The sequence below is a fragment of the Geospiza fortis genome, unplaced genomic scaffold (genome assembly GCF_000277835.1).
Source record: "Geospiza fortis unplaced genomic scaffold, GeoFor_1.0 scaffold78, whole genome shotgun sequence".
NCBI classification, from domain to species: domain Eukaryota; kingdom Metazoa; phylum Chordata; class Aves; order Passeriformes; family Thraupidae; genus Geospiza; species Geospiza fortis.
This window is the reverse complement of record NW_005054339.1, coordinates 4916054-4942346: the sequence shown is the minus strand read 5'-3', so window position 1 is coordinate 4942346 and position 26293 is coordinate 4916054. Positions and strand designations below refer to the sequence as shown.

At 37.9% G+C, this 26293-nt stretch overlaps 1 protein-coding gene across 1 annotated transcript in view; it reads left to right on the top strand.

The window, feature by feature from the left end:
* Nucleotides 1-26293, top strand: part of IL17RD (interleukin 17 receptor D) — a 58799-nt gene that overhangs the window by 23283 nt on the left and 9223 nt on the right. Inside the window, exons 2-10 of the mRNA XM_014307639.2 lie at nt 15046-15103; nt 18316-18441; nt 20234-20352; nt 21004-21124; nt 22159-22203; nt 22298-22449; nt 22832-22897; nt 23754-23808; nt 24742-24852. Of these exons, the coding sequence (XP_014163114.1) occupies nt 18351-18441; nt 20234-20352; nt 21004-21124; nt 22159-22203; nt 22298-22449; nt 22832-22897; nt 23754-23808; nt 24742-24852 (760 nt within the window). The 5' untranslated portion in view covers nt 15046-15103; nt 18316-18350. The remainder of the gene's footprint in view (nt 1-15045; nt 15104-18315; nt 18442-20233; nt 20353-21003; nt 21125-22158; nt 22204-22297; nt 22450-22831; nt 22898-23753; nt 23809-24741; nt 24853-26293) is intronic.

Sequence of the window (26293 nt, the reverse complement as noted above, 5' to 3'; positions counted from 1 at the left end):
TGCTCTGTAGATGACTGCTTTTGTGTGAAGAAAAGTTATGGTGTCGCCTCAGCATCAAACACATTCAAGGTGATCCTTTCTAAGAACTCTTTGCAAGAGCCCCCTTTGCTCAAACTGTGTTTTCTAATTAACTTTGCTTTGTATTTTCAAATGGAGGATTTTAGTTCTCCAAACTAAATCCCAAACTCATATTGATGCTTAAAGTTCACCCTTCCTTTATAAAATTTGTCTTCCTGAGTTTTGCAATTATATAGCATAATATTTCCATATGTTTTCTAATATTTTCCTTTAAAAGTTAGGTAATTCCAAGATGAGGAGGCTGCTGGGTTGAATTCTGGTATTTATGAAAGAAAATTTGTTCTGTGTTTGCTTATCTATACTGAAGTTTCAGCTATTTGTATGTAAAATACTGAAGAATAATCTGATTTGTGAAAGTCCCCTTTTTGAAACCTTAATTTTGTAAGCTAAAAGAGAATTTTTTTTTCCAAATAATGCAGGTTAAAATTATATGTGAAGGTAGTGTAGCTCATAAAAAGCATAATATGGAAATGTTTAGATCCAAAGAGTTAATCTTCTAAATTGTTAAAATTAAAAGTTATCAGCTGCTCAGTTAAGCACATGTAATTCCAGGTGTGACTGGTCTGAAATCAGAAAGCATCCAAAAAATACAATTTTAGAAACAACAGTCACATGTTCTTTTTATATTAGACTGTGATTTAAGCAAACTCCAAGCAGGCCTCCATCATCTGCTTGTAGGAACAGCACCCCCGTCTGTTTTCCTTTCAAACATGGATAACTAAGGGATTTCTTTCTGGTTTCATTTGGCTGTTTTGTTTGAAGAGCTAAAACCTACCTATTAAAATCAGTGGCAACACTTTGACTTTTGTTTTGATGGGGTTTTCTTCCATACTTGAAGTGGCTTGATGCTGTGGTGCTGGCTGGCACTGAGCTGCTGGGGCTGGCTCCATGCAGGAGCTGGGTGGTGCCAGCCTCTCCTCTGGGTGGCCCTGGGGCTGCCCCTGCCTGGTGACAGAGGTCCCAGGCTCACAGTGCCTCACTTCCCCAGGGCATCCATGGGGTGGGTTTGGGTGCTGTCCTCAGCAGGGGCAGAGCTGCACAGAGCCACCTTAAAGTGCAGCCAGGGAGCTGAACAGCAGGACTGGGGGGCACAGCTGGCCCACAGCTGGGCAGTGGCTGCTGCTTAGGCTTTGTTCATGATTTCTGTCTTCAGTCTCATTGGTGTATCCTGGAACAGCCCATGTTGTGTGTTCTTGTGAAGTGGGGAGTGTGCTGTGAAGTTGGAAATTTGTTTATCCCAGAGGAAAAACTTCCTTGATTCCAACCTTAATGATTCTGTGATGTTTCCCCCCCTCCAATGTACCGGAATAACTTTGGTTACAGCTGCCCAGCCAATGAAGAATCAAAGGTACCAGAATAACTTTGGTAACAGCTGCCCAGCCAATGAAGAATTCCATTCTTTTCCTCAGTCTGAGCTGTTAAGGTCCCAGTCTGTGTCTTGTCTCTCAGCCCTTGTAAAGCTTGCCTGCACTGCTTCCTCTTCCTCCAGCTTCTGTGGGAATCAGTTTTATCCTCCTGTCTAGGCTTGCCCCTAGTTGTAGGCTGTGGTAACAAAACGAGGATGGAAGTTGAAACTGGCAAATTGTGCAATTTTTGCTGAGCATAAAGGGTGCTCTGTCTGAATGAACTTTAAATACGGTGTGGGAAGGGGGTGTTGCTGAATCACAAACCTTTTTGGCAAAGTTTTCAAGCTTGTGCTGGGCTTGGCCTTGAAGTTTGAGAGATATGGGGTGTAAATGGGTGATTTAAGCTTTACCATATAAGTGTGAGCAGACCCTGAAAAGCTTGGAGTGGGATTCTGAAAAAGAATGGAGTGCCCTAACTCCTATTAACTTCAATGGAGTTTATTTCTTTTGTGGCTCAGGGGTATAGATATGTTTTTATATTGACTCAGCAGTGAAGCTGCTTCGTGAAATTCTCACTCTGTTTCTTCCCACTTTGGTGTTGGTGTTTGCCCTTCCCTCTCCACCTGCTTTAATGCACCTATTTGTCAGCTGCAATGCAAATCACATTTTTAAAGCAGCTTGAATTGAAAGTATGCCTACTTTTTTTGTTTTTCCCCTTTTCACAACTGGAGTAATTTCAATGACATGGATAAAATGAGGTCCCCATGCATTTATGTCAAGTATATGTTCAGAATTGGTGAACTACAGCATGGAGGCAGAGGAACTGGACAGGGGAGCCAGGAAATCCCCAGGCTATTTTTGTGATTAGGCCCAGTGTTCCATGTAGCTATTCAGATGTTTTTAACATTCCCACCCTTAAGTTGTGTTAATTTAGATTCTCTTTTAGAAGTATCTCATCAAAAGAGTTTGAGGTTAGTATAACGAGCATATAAATTATTCAACATTTTTCATAGGAGTGTTTTTAACAGTGAGTTTTTCACAAGCAAGAAGATGATAATGTTTCAGAAATCACTTCAGCATCTGTTGAAATGCAGCCAGCTCTGTGGTGGAATACAGAGCTCAGGGTAAGGCTATCCAGCCCTTCCTGCCAGGAAATGAAGAGCAGGGTATTCATTTGTAACCCAAGGGGGGCACTTCACCAGCCAGCCCGCAGTTTGTGAATGGAATTTGGTCAGCTTACCACGAGAATTACAGAACAACCCAGAGGGTCTTATTAACTCTGTATTTTTCTTACCTTGCTCTAAAGACAGCAACCCTTATTAATACAGTGTCTGTGAGCAAATTTGTGCAGGGACTACAGTTGAGGATTATTCCCCATTATAAGAAGCTTTCATTTTGTTTACTCTGTCAAAATTTTATCTGAGGTCTTCTGGTACTGCTTCACAAGTTATGCTCTAGTTATGAAAGAATATCTAAGGGTTTTGCTTTTTCTGTTGTTTACTACAAAAAGTTGAGCTAAGATACTTTTCAAAGAACCAGTAAAATGATCTATTGCATAGTTACAACTTTGCTTTGTTGTTTAATTCTCTGTTTTGAACAAATTGTGTTGGTGGTGTTTAATAATTAGCTTGGTTTACCTTCTGACAGGGGGAATAGGTTGAGTACGAAAAGAGTTAAAATAAGAACCAAAAAGAATAAACAAACACCTAACTCAGCCAGATCCTTAACAGGTGAAAAGTTATTTTTCCATGCTTCTTCAGAACATCAAAGGAAACAAAACCTTTATCTTTTATTCATTAGCTAGGAATAATGCAAGTTGGGCTAGCTTAGGTTTCTCTTATAGTTTCATTTGTAAGAGTAATTCAGTAATCATGCCATTCACTTTTGGGGTTCTTTTTCATTAAGGACCACTGGCCGTGAAATGTCATGCAGAGGTTTGAAAATGGGACATTCAGCTCACTAAAGAATGAGCTGCAACGACAGAAGTTTCTTTTTATTACCTTCTGGCAGTAAATGTAGGAATCAAAGCCCCAAATAAGTGATAGAATAACATCCAATATTGTCTAACAATACTGGTAGCTGTGGATGATGATTGCTCAGTGTAACCACATTGCATTTGGTTTACATCTTTTATTTATTGTTTATTATATTTCATTCAACCATTGAAGCTCCAGTAGCTTATCTGTGTGCTTGTCTGTGGCAAGCTGACTTGGATTTCTAGGTGTGATTCCTCCCTCTCCTCCCACTGTGGTTTTACTGCAACAAAAAAAAATACTTGTTTCCATGTATATATCTTACAATTATATCCAAGTAGTATTCCTTTTGAAAGCTGTAATTTCTACTGGAAGTGAAACTTGATAATCTTTGGATTTACTTCTGAATTTACTACAATAATGTGATTGTATTTTGTATATTCCTGTTCAGTGTTTTAGGATTAGCTACATATATGTTCAGTTTAATGTTGATAGAAAGGAGTTAAGTGAAAGTTTGTGAGAAACACAGGTTCAATTTAACTTTTTAATCTCTGTATTTAAATGCTGTCTTAAAACTTCCATTGCATTCTGGCTTCTTAAATAAGGTGAATGCCAGAAGACAACTTGTTCATTGTCATTCTGTAAAGAGACTTAATTTCTTAGAAGTGACTACTTCCTGCAAAAAAAAATAAATCAGATAATGTGCATGGATCTTTAAAAATAAAAGGTTAAACAATTAGTATAAATGGTTTTACAAGCATTTTTAAATTCAGATGAAATTTTGTCATAATTTGATCAAAGTCACATAACCTGTGGCTCTGTTTTTGTTACACATGCTGATGGTCTGTGGATAACGTTATATTTTTTCAGCATGAAACTGAACACTTCAAATCCCTAAAGCAGGCTCAAATTTATGGTTAATAAAAGAATATATTGTACTGGATGTCATCTGTTATATCACTCTGGGAACAGAAACTGGCAGTGAGTGGACAGGAAATATTTCCATTTCAAATCACTTCAGTCTATGGTCTAGGGTGAAAGTGTCTGATTTCAGGAAAATCACTGTGAATATCCATATAATAGAAATATTTAAGAAGAGTATAAACTTTTTCAAATATGGTTTTTTGCTTTATAGTATTTTATGGGCAGATACTGCTTATTAATATCACATATTTTCTTTATTTCAGTCTTGATCCCTTAACCTTTTCAAGGAATAGCAGAAATGTCTATTCAGGTACCTCTGTGTGCCAAGTAAGCAGCAATTTGATGAGTTGCTGTGCAGTGGCCAAACTGCTTCAAAGTCTCAGAGCTTTGTGTTTGTAATTGGTTGGGTTTTTAAGAGTGTGAATTCCTATGTGCTGGTTGGGTTCTTCCAGCTCAGTGCATTTCTTCAGGTTGTCTCCTCTTCAAATGTAATATAAAGTGTGAGATCCATGGACTGTAACTTTATTAATGGAAACTTCAAGCAGAGGAAATTTTGGTATGTTTTTCATGTGTTAAGTAGTACTTCAACAGTTCTATGTTTTGAAGTATTTAAAGTATTTCAATTAACTACATTTTAAATGGACATGATTGTCCAGGGGTCATGAAAAAAAAAACAAACAGAAAAAAAGATGTAAATTTTTATCTTTATCATGTATTAACATCCTGAAATACTCAACCCTACATCAAGTAAATTATTCAGGTGTGTAGAATTTTTTTTCAGCTTTGCAGGAACACAAAATAGGAAACAGACCTTAATAAGGTGAAGATTTATTACTTAATTTGGGCAGTTTGGAGCAGTTTTATTATCTGAGGTGTAGGTTAAAAAAGAATTAATTAAATCTGTACATAAAAACAAAGCACTTCTGCCTTTTCAAGATAAGAAAAGTTTAATCTAAGGATTCATTGTTAGTTACTGTGGATCTCATGGAAGGATATGAACTGAAAACTGCCTCTTGTGTGCTGTGCTTACTTCAGCAGCTCATTGCTTGATGTAGGATTCTGAAAGGATGTTTTTTTAATTTCTATGTTTTTATAATTTTAGTTAAATGGGTGAAATGACAGTTTAGGATCCCCTTCTTGCAGGTTCCTCTGACTTGTAAGGACAGTGTGGAATGAGTCTGGATCTTATTGGTGCTGCTTGTGTGGAAACCAGAGGTATTTCTTTAGTGCAGCACAGCAGGGGGATTTTTCCTGAGGCTAATTTGACTTTGTACCTTTCCTGCATCTTGTCAGAGTAGGCCATGACAGAACAGATCCATATGCCAAGCCTGCTTTTGTACCTCAGACATTTGATTTTAATGTTTGTGTAATTTTTCCCACAGTACAATTTCCTATTATTATTTATTAGTGAGTATTGAAATTTTTAATTTCAAAAAATTTGATTTGACTGAAAAATTAAATGTTCTCAAGATATAGATTTTCTTTGCCATGGGTTTGTGGGTTTGGTTTTGATGTTTGTTTGTTTTGTTTTGTTTTTCTAGTTAGATAATTAAATTTTAACCAATAATAAAAGGACAAAAAGTGTTCCAAGGTTCTAGAAAAAGATATAGAATGGAAATCTTGCAAGTGGTTAAATAGTAGTTAAGCAAATGGCACCAGTGAAGTAATTGAAAGCCCAAGCAGGTTGTGGTACAGGTTGTGTCAGTGCTTTAGCAGATATCACATTTCATGTCAAGTACTGAATTAATTAGTATGAAAAGGGCAGTTATGAACTGCCATGTACCACACAGATAGGATGTGTAACCTTTGCTTTGGCCAATTTCCAAAAGCACTTAACATAAAATACTCAGGAAAAAATGGATCTCTCGAAGTGTTCAGCTTGATCAAGTGGATTATAAAGTGGGTTATCCATAGGGTGTGATTTTCAGTAGTGGAAACTGAGTGCACTCAGACTGGAGTTTCAGTACCATTTCAAACCTTACAGCTCTCTTTCAAATCTTGTATCTAAATTCCCTTTTATAGTAGTTAAACACTGCAAGGGACTTGGTAGCACAGAATGCCCAAAGAGTTTGCCCGTACAGATATACTTAAAACACACACATTGCCCTGATTTTTTTTTTCCAACAGTAAAATTTAGCAATACTTAATGCATTTCTAATTCAAGTACCAAAGATAGACAAGTACACAGGGAAATTTGAATGTATTCTGTCTTCTCTTCATCCCTTTTTTCATTGTGAAAAGCCTCAAGAATCCTGATGGCAGAAAGGATTCAGTGTGAAGGAGTGGGTGAATCACGAGGTGAACTTTATTCAAGGTTGGCAGTTCTCAGAAACATTCTCATGGATGTTTCCTCAGAAAACTGTGTTTTGGATGGTTTTATTTTGTTGTGTTCAAATTCCTAGTGTTGATTATTTGGTGGAGCTTTTCCTGCTTGTCTGTAAGTGGGGGAGCTCCAGTTTGCCTGCAGAGACAGGCTGGTATAGTTGGAATATTTTACTGTTTCTTCCAGGTATCCTTCAGGTGAGCAAGAAGTGTTTGTGCAGCTTTGTGTGTGTTTCTGACACTTCCAAATTGAGTTTTTTTGGCTGCAGACATGATGGCTGTACTCTGTAGAGGGAAACCAGGGGTGTAAAAATTCCCTGGCAGCCAAAGCTTTAAATCTGCAGCCACCAAAAGTATCTGCCTGTGTCTCTGAAGTTCAGCCATGTACATCAGTACCCAGCAAGTGCTGGACCTTCTAATCCTCTCTGTTCAATGTATTATTGCTTAAGCTTGGAGCAGTTTTCATCTTCTCTGTGGACCTGGACTAGACAGAGGCTTTGAGAAGGAATTATTTCCTAAAAGTGCATAGTTCAGCAGTAAGAATCTCTCTTGGCAGAGATTTTGGGAGGTGGGAGTAAAAAACTGCAAAAGAACCGAAGCCTGTGTCTATGGCACAGCTGAGGGAAAGGCAGCACAGCTGAGCTTGAGTCTGCCTGCAGCTTCTCCATTAACTGAGGGCAGAGGAAAAGGGAGGAGGAGTACTTGATTTCTTCCTAGGATCTGTAGGGAAAGGTAACTGGTTTTATTACCACAGTTGATGTTCAGGAACATTCACTTCTAACCCAAAAGTATTTTTAGTCCTTGTGTTTGACACGGTGGCCCCTCCGTTTTTCTGGCTTGTTTTTTTCTGCTCATCCACAGTACAAAAGTCTGGAGCAGTCATCATGCTGGTATGTCCTGAGACTGCACCAACCTGCCCCTCACTCCTGGTGAGCAAAATGTAGAGCATGGCTGTGTATGGAATAAATGTAGCACTTCTTGTGCCCCCTGATGGTGAGCTTAGTGCCCAAGGCGCCTTTTCATTGCCACTTGAGTTGGTCCCTGTCACATTTCAAGTCCTGGCTTCAAGCCCAAAGCTTTTTAGGTTCTGTGGCTCACAAGGATGGGAGCTTTGGGAGGAGATGCTTGTGTTATTTTAAGGAGAGGTTTTTTTTTGCTTCGTCTCCTGTAAAACCAAGTTTCATGTGAAGTATTAAAAACACTATTTGTGGAATGGTAAATGATTCTTTAAAGCTAGGACATGGGGGTTTGACCAGTAAATCATCGGTTATTCCTGGACTAGAACCATACTGCTTATGAATTCAGTTTTAAAATCTCATGGCTCGTGGATGAGTGTGTGTTTCTAAACAATTGTGTGTTTCTAAATCCCTAAGAATAGGGGTTTATGTCCAAAATAATTGTGTTATTTCAAAGGGAGGGATTAAGATGGAAGAATCCCAAATCCTATCTACTTTAAAAGTTTTAGGAGTTCTGTGGCACTTTAATCAGTGCAGTTATTGCTAAATTACCTAGCCACCACCTCCTCCTGAGCCAAGGCTTTGGTCTATTTATATGTTGGTCCCACAAAACCAATGTACATTAATATTCTTTGCAGTTATGGTCTCTTGTGAATATGTAATACTTTCTGTACTTGTGCCTGTGTGTTTCATTCATGTAAGTAAGAACTAAAATGAACTTTCTAAGAACAGGCATTTCATATTTTCTGACAACAAACTCTCAAAGAATTTCAGTGACTTTCAAATAGTGCAGGAGAAGCACCTGGGAGGAAACATTGTCTGAATACACCTAAACAAAATAGATGTGCTATGTCAAATGTTTCACATTCCAGCCTTTATGTGATCTTCTGCTTTAAAGATTTCCTTGAAAGCAGCTGGTTTTACCATTTTCAGAAGTTACAGATTGGATAAACTCACCCTGTACTGCAAATAGAGTATTTGTAGTCTGCTTGCTCTGAAGTTGTTTGCAATGAAAATGTCCAACATTGCAGTAAATTTCAGATTAGAATTTTCTGTAGGTCAAGCAGTTATGAGTAAAGCAGTTAATCCACATTTGATGACAGTTTCCCAAGTGATTTTTTTTGTGTGTGTGTATGTGCACTTTGGCATTATATTGAGAAATGAAGAGTGAAAAACCCACCCTGACTTAGTCATAATTGTGAATTGTGTTCTGGCTGAAGCTTAAAACTGAACCTATGAAGTCAGTGCTAGTTACTTTTGCAGATTTTCTGTTCCTTTGGATGAAACTGAAATCAAATGAAGAGCTTGTGCTAGGAGTTTCCAGATTGAAAGGCAGGAATTTGGCAGCAAAAAATTGTTAGGGAACCCTTTATGAGTTGTTTTCCAGGTGCCATTGCATTCGCTCAGCTTTAAAGGCAAAGACTTTCTTTTTGGATCTGCCTCACTTGGAAGTACTTATTTAGGAGAAGCAGCAAACCTTTATGTGCGTAAAATCTTGAAAGATACAGTTCATAACTCTAAAGTATTTTTCTTTGCTTTCTTTTTTATCTGATGTTCTGTCCTCTGAAAACTACATAATTTCTTAATGTGGTGAGCAAAAGGAATGAATGAACATACCCATATAAATGATATATATGTTAATATGAATAACATATATCCATTGATCTATCATGCTTCAGTCACTTCTTGAAACATTTTCTTGTTTGTCTTCTGTGTTTCAACATCTTTATGAGACAAAGACTGTGCCTCTCAGCTTATGGCTCTGTGTGCACCTTAAGTGCACAGACAATAGAATGAATGAAAATAGATTGTTTAATTGTTTCATGGATGGGTTAGTTTAGAAGTGCTTGGGCATAAGCTAAAATTCAGTGCACATGTAATCATTCCACTAAGTGTGAGGAACCCTGTGGGCTTCCTGAGCTTGTGGGTAACTTCCTACAGAGGAAGACACTCTGAGCTTGTTGATTTGACAGTGTGCTGTGCAGTGTTAAACAGTAAACATCCACTGCAGGTTTCATTAATTTCTTCTCCATTATTTCAGATAAGTGTTATTCTGTTTGTTGTTTAGAGCACAACTCAGTGTTTCTCAAACTAATTTGTCTTGGGTCCTTCTAAAAGCAGCTTTGCCATTTCCAGCCCCTTTCCTTCCCAGTCATAATCACCTCTCCTGCACCTGTCTTGGCATTGCTTTTTCTCCCCCTTCCCCTTCCCAAACACCTCTTTTCTGGGAATTCTCCTGCCAGGGGTCATGTCCCACAGTTAAGAGAACACTGCTTTGGCTACAGACTTTTGGCTTTTGGCCAAATATCTTGAGACCAGCACATTTCAGTATTGTTTGTGGGAAATGGGCTGTATTTGAAAATATTTATTCTGTTAACTTCTGGAGGCTTTTTGGTTGTTTTGAGAAGGCTTTTAATTTACCAAACATTATTTGCACAAGAATGTTGGAAAAAATAAACTGTGTCAGTGCAAACAATAGAAAACTTCTTAGGCAAACTTTCAAATTGCATGAGAGAAATCAGAGCTGGTACTGTCCATTCTGTGCCATGCTTTGCTGCATTAAATTCCTGAGTTTGACTCAGAGATTTAAGATTTTCACAGTAGGTGGTGAGCAGTGCAGATTAAACTTGCTTCCCTTGTTGTTGTGCCCCTAATTGCTGCCTGTTCCTTAAAGAAACCAGTTCACATCATTTCAGGGAGCAGCTGCACAAGGCTGTGAGCATCTGGAGAGTTGGGCTGTAAGTACTTCTGGCAGTGTTTCTCCTTGCACTGGTTTCTCACTGCTCTGTCAGACAGAGCAGTGTAAGATAACCTTCCACTGCCTTTTGAAAATAGAAACTAAACCAGGCAGGAATGGGGCATAATGGAAAGGCATTTTTATTTATTTGGTTTGGTAGGTTTTCTGTTTTCTTTTGTTCAGATGGGATGTGTTGTGGCTCATGCTCTTCAGCCAGCATGTTTCACCTCAAAAATCCCCAAAGACCCCATGAAATGAGTATCCATGAATACCTTTGAGGACCACTCCTCCCCTTGTGGGATTTAAGCCAGCAGCTGTTCAATTCAATATTTCTTCTTGATAGGAGGACATCAAGAATATCATATCTACTCAAAATGGCAGAAGTTGTTCAGAACAAAATGTAATTACAAAATGTAGGAAGTCAACCATAAAACCATCATTGGTGATTGGACTCAGTGATCTAAAAGTATTTTCCAGCCTAAATGCTCCTATTATTCTAAGATGTTCCTTCGTGCTCACAAGTGATGGTTTTCTTTCCCAGCCAATAAATTATTTACAATGAAGTAAAAGCAGTGCTTTGCCTTTGGTGTCTCAGGTGGAATTTGAGGTTCTCTGGAGACACATTCAGCTCCTCTGCAGCTGAACTTGTGTGCAGGGGCTGTGGATGAAGCAGTGAAAACACTAAATAGCCACCAACAAAGAACCAGCCAAAATCTGTGAGCTTCTTGTAAATGGTGCTGCTTACATAAGAACAAACACAAAAGATGCCAAATGAGTAAAAGAAGTTAAAACCAAACTATTTAGAGTCGAGGTTCCTCTTTAAAATATGAAATAGGCACCAAGAAATCTGTTGCATTAATTAACTTCAATTCACTTAAATTAAAACCTATTTCTGCAGTGTCACTGAGAGGTGTTTTAAAATGCTATTCTCATAATTTGTGCATGCAGTGCAGGAATATATATATATATATAAAGAGGTAATTCTGACCAAAACTCCTGGTTGCAGTTGTCAGTCACACCAAGTTTGGAAGTAATAACAGTGCAAACCCATCCACCAGGACTTAGAATTCATTCTGCAGTCAGTGGAGTACACACAACTTATATAGCAAACATCAACATGGATTATGTATTCTGTTATATTCTCTTGAAAGTAATTCAAAATGCAGGCATCTAAATAATACAGATAATTCATCATTTTACTGATGACTCTAGAAACAGAAAATATTTTTACTTGCTTGAAAGCATCAATAAAGCTTTGAAAAAAGAAGAGCAGATGTCAAATATAAAGCCCTTGTTTTACTGAGCAATGAGTATGATAAACATTGATCATTCATCTTGATGCTAAAGTTCAAAAACAATTGTCCCTTCAGTTTGCCTCATGGGAGTGTGAAATTAGGACCATGTGTGTGTTGATGAACAACATGTGAAAGATGAATCATGATTACTGTTTTGGTCTGCTGCACAAGGCTGTGCTTGAGGGGTAGTGATTTCCTACCTCCTCTGCCAGATTGCTGTAATTAGTGCTAGCTTCTCTCTCTGTTTCCCTGTATTTATGTTCAAGTGGCTGCCTGACAGTGCCTAGTCACACACATCAATCGGCTTTCTTGAATGAAAGAGTGGTTGCTCAACAGAAGAATGTTGGAGTGTATTTCAATGTTGTTTGTAATAAACATTAGTTATAGAACTATTCTGAAATCACCCATCCATTTCTATCACCAGTGCTATCTCTGGCAGGAATTGCTGGATAGGAAAAATAGATGTTTCTTTCAAATATGAAACACTATATGTTCTAGGTTAAAAAGAAAAGGGAAAAGTTCAAGAAAATCAAACAGAGTTTTAATTTCATTCAACTGTATTTAATTTATGCCTCTGGCAGCAGATATTAGTTAAATTTAACTTCTCTTGGAGGCACAATTAGTTCCTGTGGTTACAAATTGCATTTTAGCTTTATTTCTGGATATGTAATCCTAACTTTGTTCCTCTCTGGCCCAGTAATGGGTGAAAGAGTTGTCATGAGTGCACTTCATTACTGAGCTGTTACTGTAAATGAGGGTTGGGTATTAGAAAAATCTAAACAAACAAGAATAGAGGTTAACTTCATATAATAGTCTTTGTCTTTTATTAATACTTGTGCTCTTTCCTGTTGAAAGATGGATGTTTAAATGAAATGAAATGCCTGTACATGCCTTGAACATCCAACTGAGCTCTTCATTCTTCAGGAGATGATGTGGATTGCTCTCATTTAGATCTGTGCTGACTTGGGATATCTGGGGATCTTAACCTTAATTATCCAGGCTGTTTATACAGATTGAGGAACAGATCCAGCGCTGATCTCTGTGATTTGAGGTGTGTGATGGAAATTCTTCCTGGTTTGCTTGGCCAGTATAGATACAGGATTTGGATTTTAGCTTATCATGTTTTCTGTGGAGTTCTGTGCTTTGAGCTCACATAATGTGAGATTTAATGTGACTAATGCCTCCTCTGCTCCCCCAGCTTTTTGACAAATAAGGTTATTTGTAATTTAATATGTGTGCGTTTCAACTTTATCTGTTCAAAGATCAGTGGTCTAGAGTTCTTCAGAAAAGATGTTTTGACTGTTTTCTTTCCTATGTATTTCTTCTCAGTCCACATGTATAGAAGTATGTAGACCACAGGGGTTTTGTAGGAAAAGCTCCAGGACGCAAAGACTTGTTTTCTAGTAAAGCTCAGAATAAATTAAATTAAACAAATGGAAATTCAACAAATGTTCTTAGTTAATTAATGATAGAATCACAGAGTGGTTTGGGTTGGAAGGAACAGTCAAGATTATCTAATTCCAACCCTCCTCCCATGGCAGGGACAATTAGCTAAGAATTCAGAGCCCTGAGGCCATAACATTGGTATTTATAGTTTTGAAGTAGGATGCTCTAAACAAGTTCTCCTAGCTATAAGCTGCCTAAATAGCACAATTACTTTAATTCAAAACCAAGGCAATGCTTCCTGGAAGAATATATTTTTAAACTCTCAGCAGTAAGTCCTTGAGGGATTGAATACTGAACTTGAGCATGATGAAATTATCTGAGCAGCTTACATGTTTTAACTTCTAACTAAAATAATAATTATTTATTTCAATACTTTGGGGAGACCCTAATTCTCTCACTAATTGCTGCAGCCTTTTTGTACCTTTTCTACACTTGAGAGAAAATTTTTGCCACTTCTGAGTCTTGTGTACTGCATAAGTTCAGCAGAGTTTGGCTTCTGTTATGTCTGTATTTACTTCTAAGTTATCAATGCTTGTGGTATATTTCTTTATGTTTATACTGTTACATATTTTGTTATGTCACCATAATCCCAGTAGAAATGCAATTAAAGGAGAAGTGTTGTCTCTTTATTTTAACATAGCACATAAAAATCCTATCTAATGAATAAAAATACATGTGCTAATTTTCTGTGGAGTTTAGTAAATTTTATGTCTCCCAAAACTTCAGCTCTAGGATAAAAGGAAGACAAGTAGAAATTGATTTGATGGTTTATCCTCCCTTTAAAAAAAGTCAGTAGTTACTTTTTTGTGATTTTTAAAAGCAAATCATGTCTTTCTTTTGCTTTAAGTTAAATGACATTTAATAAAGATTAGAGAAGCAGAAAGTGAGTCAGACTAGAACAGGTATTAATAGAAAAGTTACAACTGAAAAGAAAGACTCAAGAAGAAAAACTTCCTGTTTCAGGAAGCTTTTTTGTATAACAGCTGGTTCAATGCCAAACTAAATCAAACTTGAACAATTAAAAGCTACCTAAGAAGAAAGTGAGATTACAAATTTAACTTGTAACAGTGCTATCAAAGTTTGAATTGCTTTCATCCTTTAGGAGGAAGTGTTTTAGTTTTCTTTAACTTGACAACTCGTACCTTGTTTTTCTTTGCACATACCTGGGTCTGACTGCGGAGAGGCACCCAGGGAGTGCTCAGGCATGATCCTGACAACATCTAATTCCTGCTGCAAACCTGCAAACTGATGAATTTTGCTGTTTGCATTGTAGCAGTGAACACAGATACAATTCTGTGTAAATGGGTGGTATTTTTTTTAAGCTAATGGTAAATATGATGTATTTTGCCTTTCAGGGAATGATATTGTATCATAAAATCAACATTCCAGTTTTCAGCTTGGTGTCTTGTGAGGGTGATGCTACATTTTGTGTTTCAAAACAATTTCAGTGCTTTCTGAAGGGGAAGGTGTTGCATGTCTGAGGGCCAGAGTTCTTTTCTCTAAGTAGAGAAGAGGCAGCAGACTCATCAGCCTGGGTTTCTCCCTGGCAGTTCTCTGGTTGCTCTTCAGTTTGCAGTATCTGCTTTAACAGGATTTGATAAAAGAAAAGAGTGTCTGAGGTAGCATGATGAGTTTCTGCAGTGTCACTCTCTTGGAACTTCTGATGCTCTTTTTCATGGCTGTGAGTGGAAAACAGCTCTTTGGCTGATGTTCTCCTCTCTTCTCTTGCACCCTGTTTCCCCTGGAGAACCCAATTTGGTTTGTCATTAAACCTCGATTTAAGGTATGGGTTTTGTACATGCACAGTTCACCTGGATGGTGGAAGTTGAGAATATCACATAATTTTCTCCCAAAAATTAGCTTCTATGATTCCCATATACTGGCAGATCATACAACTTCAGCCACAGTTTCATGTCTTCATGCAAATACTACATTCAGACTTTCCATATCTTTGTTTTTCCTCTGCAGGGACTGTCATCAGTCACAAAGAACAATGGACTGCTCAACATCACCTTTAAATATGACAGTAAGTTGAAAATCTGCACTATATTCACAGAAATCAAGGCCTCCATCAGAGTTGTCAATATATAGCAACATGTCTCTTAAAATGGCTCTAAGAATGGCATATGCAAAATAATGTCAAAATATTGACATAATTTTAAAATCTAGAAAATCTGTGTCTGCTGGGTCTGGTAGATGTTCTCCTTCTGTGTCTCTCTGATAATGAAACTATCTAAGAATCTGTAGTAGTTTCTCTTTCAGGCTGGCCTACATAATTTGCCCAGTATTTGACTGAAACATTATAGGAAATTATTTTATTCTGTGAAAACTATAGTCACTGAAAGATTCAGTACACACAAGAACATAGGAAAGGATTATTTTGAGCTTTCTGCAGGTTTTCTCTGATGGGTAATTTTGGGTGAAAATGGCATAATGTGTGTCTCAAGCTAGAAAATGCGTTAGTTTGTATTTGTATACAGGTAATATATTAAAAAATGTCTTTTCAAGGATTAATATTGAATGTGAATATTGAATAGCTTCTTTTCATTTGGTTGCATCAGTGAGAACCTTTCATTAGCTACGGGCCCAGGCCAGTGGAACACTGCTGTCTGCATTTGCAGTGCAGAGAGGGGGTTCAGAACTGCAGCAGCTCTGCTGGGCTTTGCAGCTAAACTGAGATAAAGTCATCTCTGCCGAGTAACAGTGCTAAACAGGTTGGGCACTAATACTTCAGACCTCCTCAAACATCTGCTAAATGGCTGTATCTTATTGTTGGAGGTTATTTTAGATGTTTTATCATGTTTGCTGTCTAGTTGTCAAAGCAGGACTGCTAACTACATTAAGAATTTATCCTTATGTGGGCAGCTAGTGGCCATCATGTATAAACTCAGTGTACAGTCAAGACAAGGTGCTGATTTACATTAAAACAGTGTTTGTTTTAATGTCAGTGCAAGTCATAGGTGTTTTTTTCTGCCTACCCAAAGAAGTTACCTCAGATGCAGAATGTAGGCAAAGTTTCATCATAGAGAGCGTGCATCAGGAAACCTAACAATATTGATGTGTTTCATTGTGATCAACCTTTTGCTCTTCTATTTTTATGTTAATTTCTGAATGTGCAATCCTTCACTGTGAATTTTTTAATCTAATTTGATCTTAATACTTAAAATTAGCAAAATTTCAGTGTGTCAGATTGTACAAGATGTAGGTGGTCACTACAGAAAAAGTTTCGTTGTATTGTTTTTTAAATCTGCATAACAAAAACTAGGATATGGTACCAGTCAGAACAGGGATCCCCACATGTAGTTAACACAATGAGTCTGTTTAAATCCCAGTATGTGTCATGTTTCTTCCATTAATTCTGGCACTAGAAACTGTGTTTAACCAATGAGAAGTATTAATTCACAATTCTGCTGGCACTGTGTGCTTCCTGGACAAAGGAGTTATTTGAGTTCTGCAGGACTAGGAAAAGAGTTTGCTGATATGCAGACTAAAGAGCTCACATAGTAAGGAAATATGTGTTTACCTTTAATAAGCCAGCACAAAAGAAAATTTGGCTTGCTGGCTGTGGTTTAAAGGCTCTTATTTTGCCACTGAGCAACTCTAGGAAAATGTGTTTTATGATGCTAAATTAGTTAGATTATTTATTCATGTGAAAAAGAAATGTCTGTATTTTTAGTATGTCACTTGTATTCAAGTAAAAGAAGTGCTTTCCTAAAAAGTATGATTTTTTCCATGCTGTTTTCTTCCTAAAACTGTTGTTCTTTATAACTGTGAATCAGTAACTTGCAGTAAAACTTCAGGCATTTGTGCTAGATCCCATTTTGGCAAATTGTCATTTGGCCATAAAATTCTGGTAACCAGGATCCAAAATCTTGGGCTTGCTATTAATTAGATCCAGACCTAGCAAAAACCAGTTACTTCAGACTTTCCATTGAAAGAGATCCTCTATTCTCCTAGGAGGAAGTTCATGCTGTCCCTGAGTTCCCTCATAGCAACTGAGCTCTACAAACAGTGGAGTCAGAACCAAGCACCAGCTTTTGTAAAGGGCAGTGTTGTAGTGTTCTATTCTTATGTCTGTGACAATTATAGAAAAGACCCCTTGCCATGGTTATTCATAGTAAAAAGCCATTTTCTAAATCTCCTTTACAGTTAATAATTTTTCTTTCCTTGCCTTTAAGATCACACCTCTGAATTAAATTCAAATTTCCTGTACTGGCATATCATAGCACTTGATTTTTCATGTTTCCTTTCTACAAGCTCTCTATAGATGAATATATAGCATATAAATTTTCTCGTTTTTTTTTTTTTTTTTTAATTAATCATCAGTCAGTAACACACAATCTACTGATACATTTTTTCTGGATTTTGTTAGTTTCAGTAGTTCAGAAACAGAATGTTTGTTTTTGCACACCTGTCTTCATGTATTCTGTGCTCCAGAACTAGTGAATTCCCTGCCTGCTACTTCTCTTCCTGCCACAAAATATGAGCCTAAATATTGTAAAGCTTTAAAAGTAATAAAATTTGGGGTTGTTTTCTTCTTTTAAAAAGAACAAGTTCAACAACAAACTCAGGAATCTTTTGTTTATATTTTGTTTTCTTGATTAAAGCGAAAGCTGTGGCACTGTAATTTTAGGGAATAAACTGTATTTTGTGAGGATAGCAAGACAAAACCAGTCCTGAGTGAAGCCAGTGGCAGTTAAGTGGTCTGTAGGGCTGTGGCTGCAGAATGGAAGGCAGAGAGGAGATGGATTTAGGCAGCAGGTTCTTTGTGGTCAGGATCAAGCAGGATCGTGGTTAAAAGCACTTCTTGAACAGTTCTCAAGTTCTCATGGTTTATTGTTCTCAGATGTGCCTGATCATTGACCAACATGCTCTTGCTTTGAGCACTGTACACGAACAAAATTAATGTCAGTCTTCATAGTATTTTCAACTGCTATAAGTAAAAGTTGTTCTCTTTTGGGAGTCCCAGTACACGTGATGGGTGACAGGTTACACTGGTGGTATAAACTGCTAACATCCTTGGGAGTCCTGTGACACAGTGCAGGTGGTTGTGCTCAGTGATTTGTGAGGTTTTGAGGGGTTTTGGGTCTTGAGACAAAAACTTCATCTAGATTTGCAGTGTAGTCCGTATAGAAAATAATTCACTGGTACTTCTACTTTGCTCAGTCTTGAACACATGTTAGGGAATTTGTCAGCTAGAATGTTTTTCTTCAAGTGTTTATTTGTCCATGTTTTTAGACTGCACTCCGTATCTGAGTTCAGTGGGAAGACACATGATTGGAGATGTGCAGAACATCACTATCAGTCAGTTTGCATGCCAGGAACAGGTGGCTGTGGTGATCCTTTGGACAGCAAATGCCATTGGTAAGTTCTGGAGGGAAGTGGACTCATGGATTTGGTAATAACTTCATGCTCATAGGTATTAAATCAAATAATTAAATTATGCTTGGACTCAATGATGCACACTGCCTAAAAAGAAAGGATTTCTTAACACCTTTGCAAAGATCCTTTTTTTTTCTTAAAACTAGGATGTTCTCTGCAGTCATACACTGCTTTTTACTATCCCAGCTTAGTGAATTCCTGCTCTTCAGAGCTGTGAAACTGTCCCTGGTTTCATTTTCTGCCCGAAGGCTTTGGTGCCTTTCAGTGGCATTGATTGAGTTCAGTTCCTGATACACTTAAAGGTTCTTTAAGATGCAGATTGTCTTACAGGTGGAAAACATTTTCTAATTACAGCTATACAGAGTTCAATGTGTTTCCTTGCCAGGTTTGGTGATTTAGAGTATTCCTCAAATACTTCAATGTCACTGGAAGTACCTTGTTCCCCATTAGAGCAGTAGTGTCCAAAACTGAGGATGTGCAGAAATCCATTTCCACTGAGAAACTTATTTATGGGCTTTAAAAGAATATGTGAAAATTCCACTGAATTCTGCAGAACTGTGCAGTTGAAGGCATTTGGTAATCCTCAGCTGCAGACTGGACAATCAAACATCCATGGGAAACAAAGCCTGGGTTTTTCCTTGTGATCACCAGAGGTAAATCCTTTGGAGAGCTTGAGGACAGAACCGCAGTTCAGGAATCTTGGGTAACCTGGGAACTGGGCACTTTGAGGGTCTTTGTGTAAGGACAAACAGTGCTTTTGTTCCATGAATGCTAAGAACACATTTGGCAACACTTTATCTTCTACAAAATTGTGACACATTAATCAAAACACACAAACCTGTGAAAACCAGTGAACCAGAGGAGGTGGTGGAAAATGATACATTTGGAGTTTTATTTTTTGGGTTGACAAGCACAGCATAAACTGAGTCAATTTTGATTTATGTAGCATTTAGCTTACAAAAGCTGTGACTGTGTCATTGATAAATATGTGTAATGCTGTTGAAGAGATGCAGTTAGCTGGAGTAGTGAGAGTTAAAGAGCTGTGTGGTGCCTTTGATAATACCTGAGCCACAAAACTGTCACAGGGTAACACTGGCATTTTCCTGGGATATTCACATCAGTGTGACTCAGTTTAGTCATATCATGAAGTAATTCTGTGATGAGAACATTGTAAAGACACTGTGCTAAGTTGCAGTAGAGTAACTTGAACAAAATGGGTGTAGTTCTGGCAGCAGTTAGGAATAACTGGAAGTATACATGCACTGGAATAAATTCCATTCCATTTAAGTCAAGTTTTCTGTTAGCCCTTACTGTACTAGAACTAAAGAAGTTGTAACAATTGTTACCATTTTAATCTGGTAGTCTCAGACATGATAGTAAAATTTATAAAGGACTATTTCTATAATTTACCAAAATGTTATATTTGATTGTTAAAATGGAAATGTGAAGTTACTATGGAGTATTTCTGAAGGTGAAGAAGGGAACTGATAACTTACATTGCAGTGGTAATTTGGAAGCCCCTGATGAGACATGGGCCCCTCTGTTCCAAGCATTACGCAAGTATGCAGTGATTGTAACCTTGGCCAAAGACTGAACTCTAGACAGGCAAGATGGAATATGCAGAACTGACATACAGCAACAGCTATTAAATACAAACATATTTCATATGACTGATAAGTTTTATTCTTAAATGAAATATATTGAAATTGCATTAAATACCACATTATGCATTTTGAAATATTAACCTTCTGTTTAAATGCCCTGCTGTTTGTAGGGATTGAATACCTGAAAGGATTTCGAGTAATACTTGAGGAGTTAAAATCAGAGGGAAGACAATGCCAGCAGATGGTTTTAAAAGATCCAAAGCAGCTCAGCCCCAGTTTTAAACGAACAGTAAGTGCTTTGTTTCAAGACAAGTTTGTGGTGTGTGACTGTGAGTAGTCTTGAAGGTGTTTGTCATCCTAGAATGGTTTGGGTCATTAAATGTCATCCAGTTCCACCCCCCTGCCATGGGCAGGGACACCTCCCACTATCCCAGGGTGCTCCAAGCTCCATCCAGCCTGGCCTGGAACACTTGGAGGGATGGGGCATTCACAGCTTCTCTGGGCAACCTGTGCCAGGGCCCCACTTCCTTCACACTGGAGAATTTCTTCCCAATATCTAATCTAACCCTTGCTTCTTTCAGTTTGATGCCATTCCCTCTTGTCCTATTGCTCCATGCCCTTGTAAAAGAGTCCCAAAAGTATTATTGGTGAAGTTAATGATATTGGTTGCTTTAGAGACAGATCTTGTTCCTTTTGATAGAAACTTTCCTGAAGCTGGGAACTGTCATTTTGGTGACTGGAGTACAAATGCACATCTGTAATAGTCTACGTCCAGCTATGGATTGAGGTTCCTCATGTCAGTTTGGAATAGAGGGGTAGAGAAAGGATTCTTAATGTATTAATTTCAACCTTTGATTGCAAAATTGTGGGCTGGTTTTGAAGAATACTTTCAGCTATGATCATTGATTTGAAAATATGTGTAATCATGTCTTTTTTGTAGGGAATGGAGTCCCAGCCCTTTGTGAACTTGAAGTTTGAAACAGATTACTTTGTAAAGATTGTTCCTTTTCCTTCCATTAAAAATGAAAGTAATTATCACCCATTTTTCTTCAGAACTAGATGTAAGTATTGCACATAATATGTTGTTGCATGTACTGTAGTGTTGCATTTTGTATAGTGTTGCCTATCATCTCTTCAGTGGGCCTCTCCTCCCCTCAACGTTTTGGTTTTCCCAACATTTTGGTTTTTTTGTAGTGGGTGATGATGTTGGGTGAGTCTGGGTTAAGTAGTTACTGACGCTGTTGTGGAAGGAAGATCTGGGTGTTAAGCAGAAAGAATTTGCGTGCCGTAGATAAATGTGTGATGTGTGATCATAAGTGTTAGGCAGCAACCAGAAGAGAAGTGTCAGGTAGGCCTGAGATTATCTCAGGTTTGCCTGGAGCAGGACTGTTCCTGTGGTTCTCAGGTAACTCTTGAAGATGGTTTGCTCCTCTCTGGACATTGTGAAGAAGGGCAGGTTGTTTTTTGCCTTTGAGATTACAATTTAAAAACAGCTATCTACAGACAGATGTAAGGGAGGACATCTAAAATTAGATAGCAGCAGATCAAGTTGGATTTCTTGCAATTGCTTAGCAATTCTCATTGGAGGTGTAGAGAAGAAATTTGAGTAAGCTCCTCAGTTCTCACAGAGTATGGTGAGAAACTCCAAGTACCCTTTGGGGTGAACTGTTGATATTTGTCCTGCTAAGGGTTTTTTCCCCTGTAAAACTTGCTTAAGGTATTTTCCAGTCTGTCTGTTAACGCTGTACAGTAGTAGTAGTGCTCAGCATACTTACTTATTCTGAGTAAATACATTTAAGACTAGTTTTAACTTCCTCTCCTGATGTGCTGTGCCTGGTGTTATCCCTTTTTTCTGGCTAAGAAATGTGATACTCAAATTAATAGATCTCTGTTTCTCATATAAAGATGAGAAGGGACTTGAAATCATAACAAAGGAGTTAAGTTTGCAAAATGCATTTAGTCCAGGCACTTTTACTCTGGGAAAGAAGTGAGAGTTCTCAAAATGAGCTCCCTACTTTGGCCCTTGTTCCTTTACTGTTTAAATAGCATAGCAGTTTGATACTGTATAATTAATATTTTTTCTCTATATTTGTAGCATGTGAATTGTTGCTACAGCCAGAAAACCTTGTCTGCAAACCTTGTAAGTAAAATGTAATATCTCTATATATTAATCTTTTAAAAAGTTTCTGTACTTGAAGAGTCATTTTGCAATTCATGAATGTCTCCTCTGACAGACTGGAAGCCAAGGAATGTGAATGTTACCCAGCAAGGTTTTAACATGCAAGTGTCCTTTGATCATGCCCCTCACAACTTTGGGTTTAGGTACTACTTTCTTCACTACAAACTGAAGCATGAAGGACTGTTTAAGCAAAAGACCTGCAGACAGGTACGTGGCTGAGTTTTGCAGTTCTTAAAAACACAGCACCCATTAACATGAGGTGTTGTAAGGTCTTACAGAAACTTTAAAAACTGTCTATAAAATAGTGTCAGTTTTAAAATTGTAAAACTATTTGGAACTAGTTATGTAAATAACAATTGGGCTGTGACAGCACTCATCAGTCACAGGCAGGCTTGGGGACTCCGTTGGGCTTGGATAGCACAAGTCAGTTCTGCAGGCAGACATTGTATCAGTGAATGGGCAGACTGAGTTCTGCTGGTCTAAGGTGTGTTAATACAGGAGTGCATTGCCTATTTCTAAATCAATGTGAATTCTTTATTAGGTTTTCAAAGTATGTGAATTGCTTGCAAAATATTCTTTCTTTATGTAGGAGCAGAACACAGACACTACAAGTTGTGTGCTTCAGAATGTGTCTCCAGGGGATTATATCATTGAGGTAACATTTCTAAACAGTCTTCTGTACAACACCTAAGTGAAAATGTTAATGGGAAAATGGAGTAAAATTAAAATATTTCAAATCACACTGGTAGAATTGAACTCCAGGTATCCCTACTGAAGTAACTTGGGCACATAAATTTTCTAGAATGATCCCTTTTTAGGGCTTACCTAGAAACAGAGGCCAGACAAAGTTAGAAGAATAAAAGCGGAGATATATAATGAAGGGCCTTCTGGTATATAAAGGGCAGATGAAGCCTCCCCAGGGGGCTACACCCAAAATGGATGATGATCAGGAGTTATTCACACAGATATAAGTTTGGTCCATTTACATATCAGGAGTTAATCCTCCAATTACAGCTTCAGCTAATGAAGTCAAATTCCCCCAGTTTGTTCTCCCCCAATTCACTTTTGTTTATACTTTTCAGGGCCTGAGGCTGTAGGGTGTCCTTGGATCACAGGCCCAGAGGGATTGTTTGTCTCACCACAACATGAGGACAGTTAACTAGCACTTGATATGGAGTTTAGAGTTGTGCACTAATGTGGTACAGGATGAATACATAAAAATACAAAGACTAGAATCTCAAGGCATCAGAATGTTCTTGACCTTTCCATAGCTTTGCTTCCATGAGTGCACACTTTGTGCCTTAATCTGAAGTTGTGGGCCTGCATAATTCCTGGACTTTAATTTTTATTTTTTTAATTGGAATTCTCTTTCTTGGTCAATTTTTATTATACTAGTTTGTGCTGCCCTTTAGTTTTAACTTTTGAACAGTACCTTTCTTCACATTTGGTCATAAAAGCTGTTACAGTTATTTTCATATTGAAAAAAAAAATTAATCTTTTACTTTTTCAAGCTGGTTGATGACACTAATACAACAAGGAAAACAATGCACTATGCACTAAAACCAGGTATGAATTCTGTTTTTTAAACAATATACTTATACTTACTGTACTAATTTAGATTCAGTTTTAATTATGTTGGAAATAAATCTCTATTTGACCTTTATCTGTTTGCCATAATCTAGACTATTGAGATAATTGTGCTGTGCTTTTTTGATCTAATGAAAAAGAAATAGAGACGCACACTTGAGCATACACATGTGCATCTCTGTGCATTTCTATTTAGTGGAGTTTAGATCAATCCACTATGAGAAATCTTTGTGGAAAGGTGGCTTTTGTTGTATATGTGGATGAGAGGAATGATAACCTTAATTGCATACAACAGAGAGTGCAATAGTGTGGAAATACTGCAGTGAAACTGTGGGAGCAGCCTGATCGCATCGCCTGTGTCTTTCAGCCCTGGTACCAAACCCAGCAGTCTGGAGAACTGTCAGGTGAATGCTTCACATGCCTCTGGGTCAGACCTGGTCTTGAGAAGCTAAATAGGGATTTCAGAGTGCAACTGCACCTCAAAACAGCCACAGATGGAGGCAGTGGATAAAATGCACTGAATCCTAATGCACATTTCTCAGGGTGAGCTCTGCAGGAAGGCAGTTCTTTCTAAGGGGCAGGTTCAGCACCCTGGAACAAAACATGTCAGGTCCAAATGACTACTGCATAACTCATCCAAACTATTTGTCATGGGACTGTTCTCCTGGGGCTGGTGTGAGTTGCAGCACTTGTTACTTACGAGAGTCACTGATGCTGTGGCAGTGGGGCAACCACCATAAAACCTAATTTGAAATGGAGAACATGATATTTGAGCATACTTGATATCTTGTATCTTGGACAATTACCTGATAATAGAGTACTGCAGCAGTTTTGCATTCCCAGTGTGAAGATTTGTTTTGATAATTGTAATGCAGCTGATTTGCATGTGGCTAATTGTGCTTTCTTTGGCAGTGCACTCTCCCTGGGCTGGCCCCATCAGAGCCATTGCCATCACAGTGCCTTTGGTTGTCATCTCTGCCTTTGCCACGCTCTTCACCGTGATGTGCCGCAAGAAACAGCAAGGTGGGAGCGTGCACTCAGTGCAGTGCCACTGACAGATGTGCTTTCGCAACCAAAACAGTCCTCATTGATAGGCTGACTCCAGAAATACCTTTATCTGAAAAGCTTGCTTTTCTGTTTCTCTGTTCTTCCTTCCCTCAGCTTTATGCGTGCTGAAACTTACAGCAAATTCTTAATCATGCTTGATGGTAATTGGTTGCCTAGACAGTATTGTATCACAGACCAAGACTTCACTGTAGAAAGGAGACAACAAAAGCAATACTGGAAAATATTTTTTATTTCATGTGTCTTTTTCTTTGAGAAAGTACCATGTGACCATGTAGATTACAAACAGATTTGTAAATGGGTATGTTTTAAACATTCCCTTACTTTACTCATAAATACCTAATTCATCTTTATTTTGAATCAGAAGGAAAGTAAAGCCATGTGATGCCAATACAATTCACAGTGCTGTCTGGAATACTATATACAGCTGCTATTCCAGATTTGCTCACTTTCCTGGAAGTTGCCTTTACCTTTCATTTTAAGCTATCTTCCTAAATTTACTGTAAGCCCTGCTTGCAGATGTTTTTAGATTCCGTTCCTCCTTGCTGACTTCTCCTCTGTATCCAGGAGCTGGCAAGCAACACTTGATACATTTAAATGTTAAAAATACCTTGGCTTTTTATACTGAATTTAAAGAATCATGTGGTTTCATGAATAATGGAAAAAGAGATTAGTTCTCCAAACCTCACATATCTATATTATCCACCTGAATTTTGGCACTGAGATATACTACAAGTGCTATATGCCAGCTGGGTTAAATCCTTTTACCTCCTGGTCTTCTGTATATATCCTTTTTGCTCACAGCTAGCACAGTTCCAACAAAAAACCCAGACAAATCTCTGAGGATTTGTTCCAGAATAGTTATTCCTGATGAATTGTTCTGAATTGAATCCCTGGATGGATATTTGTATTTTGAAATACTCATACTTTATTCCAAATTAGCTTAATCAGCTGTAGAACTAGATTGAATTAGTCTGGCGTAAGGCCAGACTTTTATGCTCCAGCATAAAAGGATCTATGCAAGGAAATAAACACTAATAGCTATTTTGGTTTAAATTAATCATATCTTAATTCAAATTAATGTCCAAACATGGGTGTGTGTATATATACTAGAGAAATCTTGTAGGATATCCTGAAAGGGTCTGTGGACCTGGAGTTTAATTTTCTTACCTTCCTTATGTTGTGGTTTGGGTTTTTTTAACAAGAGACTTTGTTAGACAGGGAACTCTTGAAGATGATACATCTTTTAGGCTTATAGTGTTTGAACAGAGATGTGAAGACTGTTGAGATCGAAAGGTGAAACAACTTCATTCTATTTATAAAATAAACCTTCCTTGTGTTTTCTGAGTTGGGCAGAAATAACTGCACATTTGACTTTGAAAGTGTATTCCACATGCAG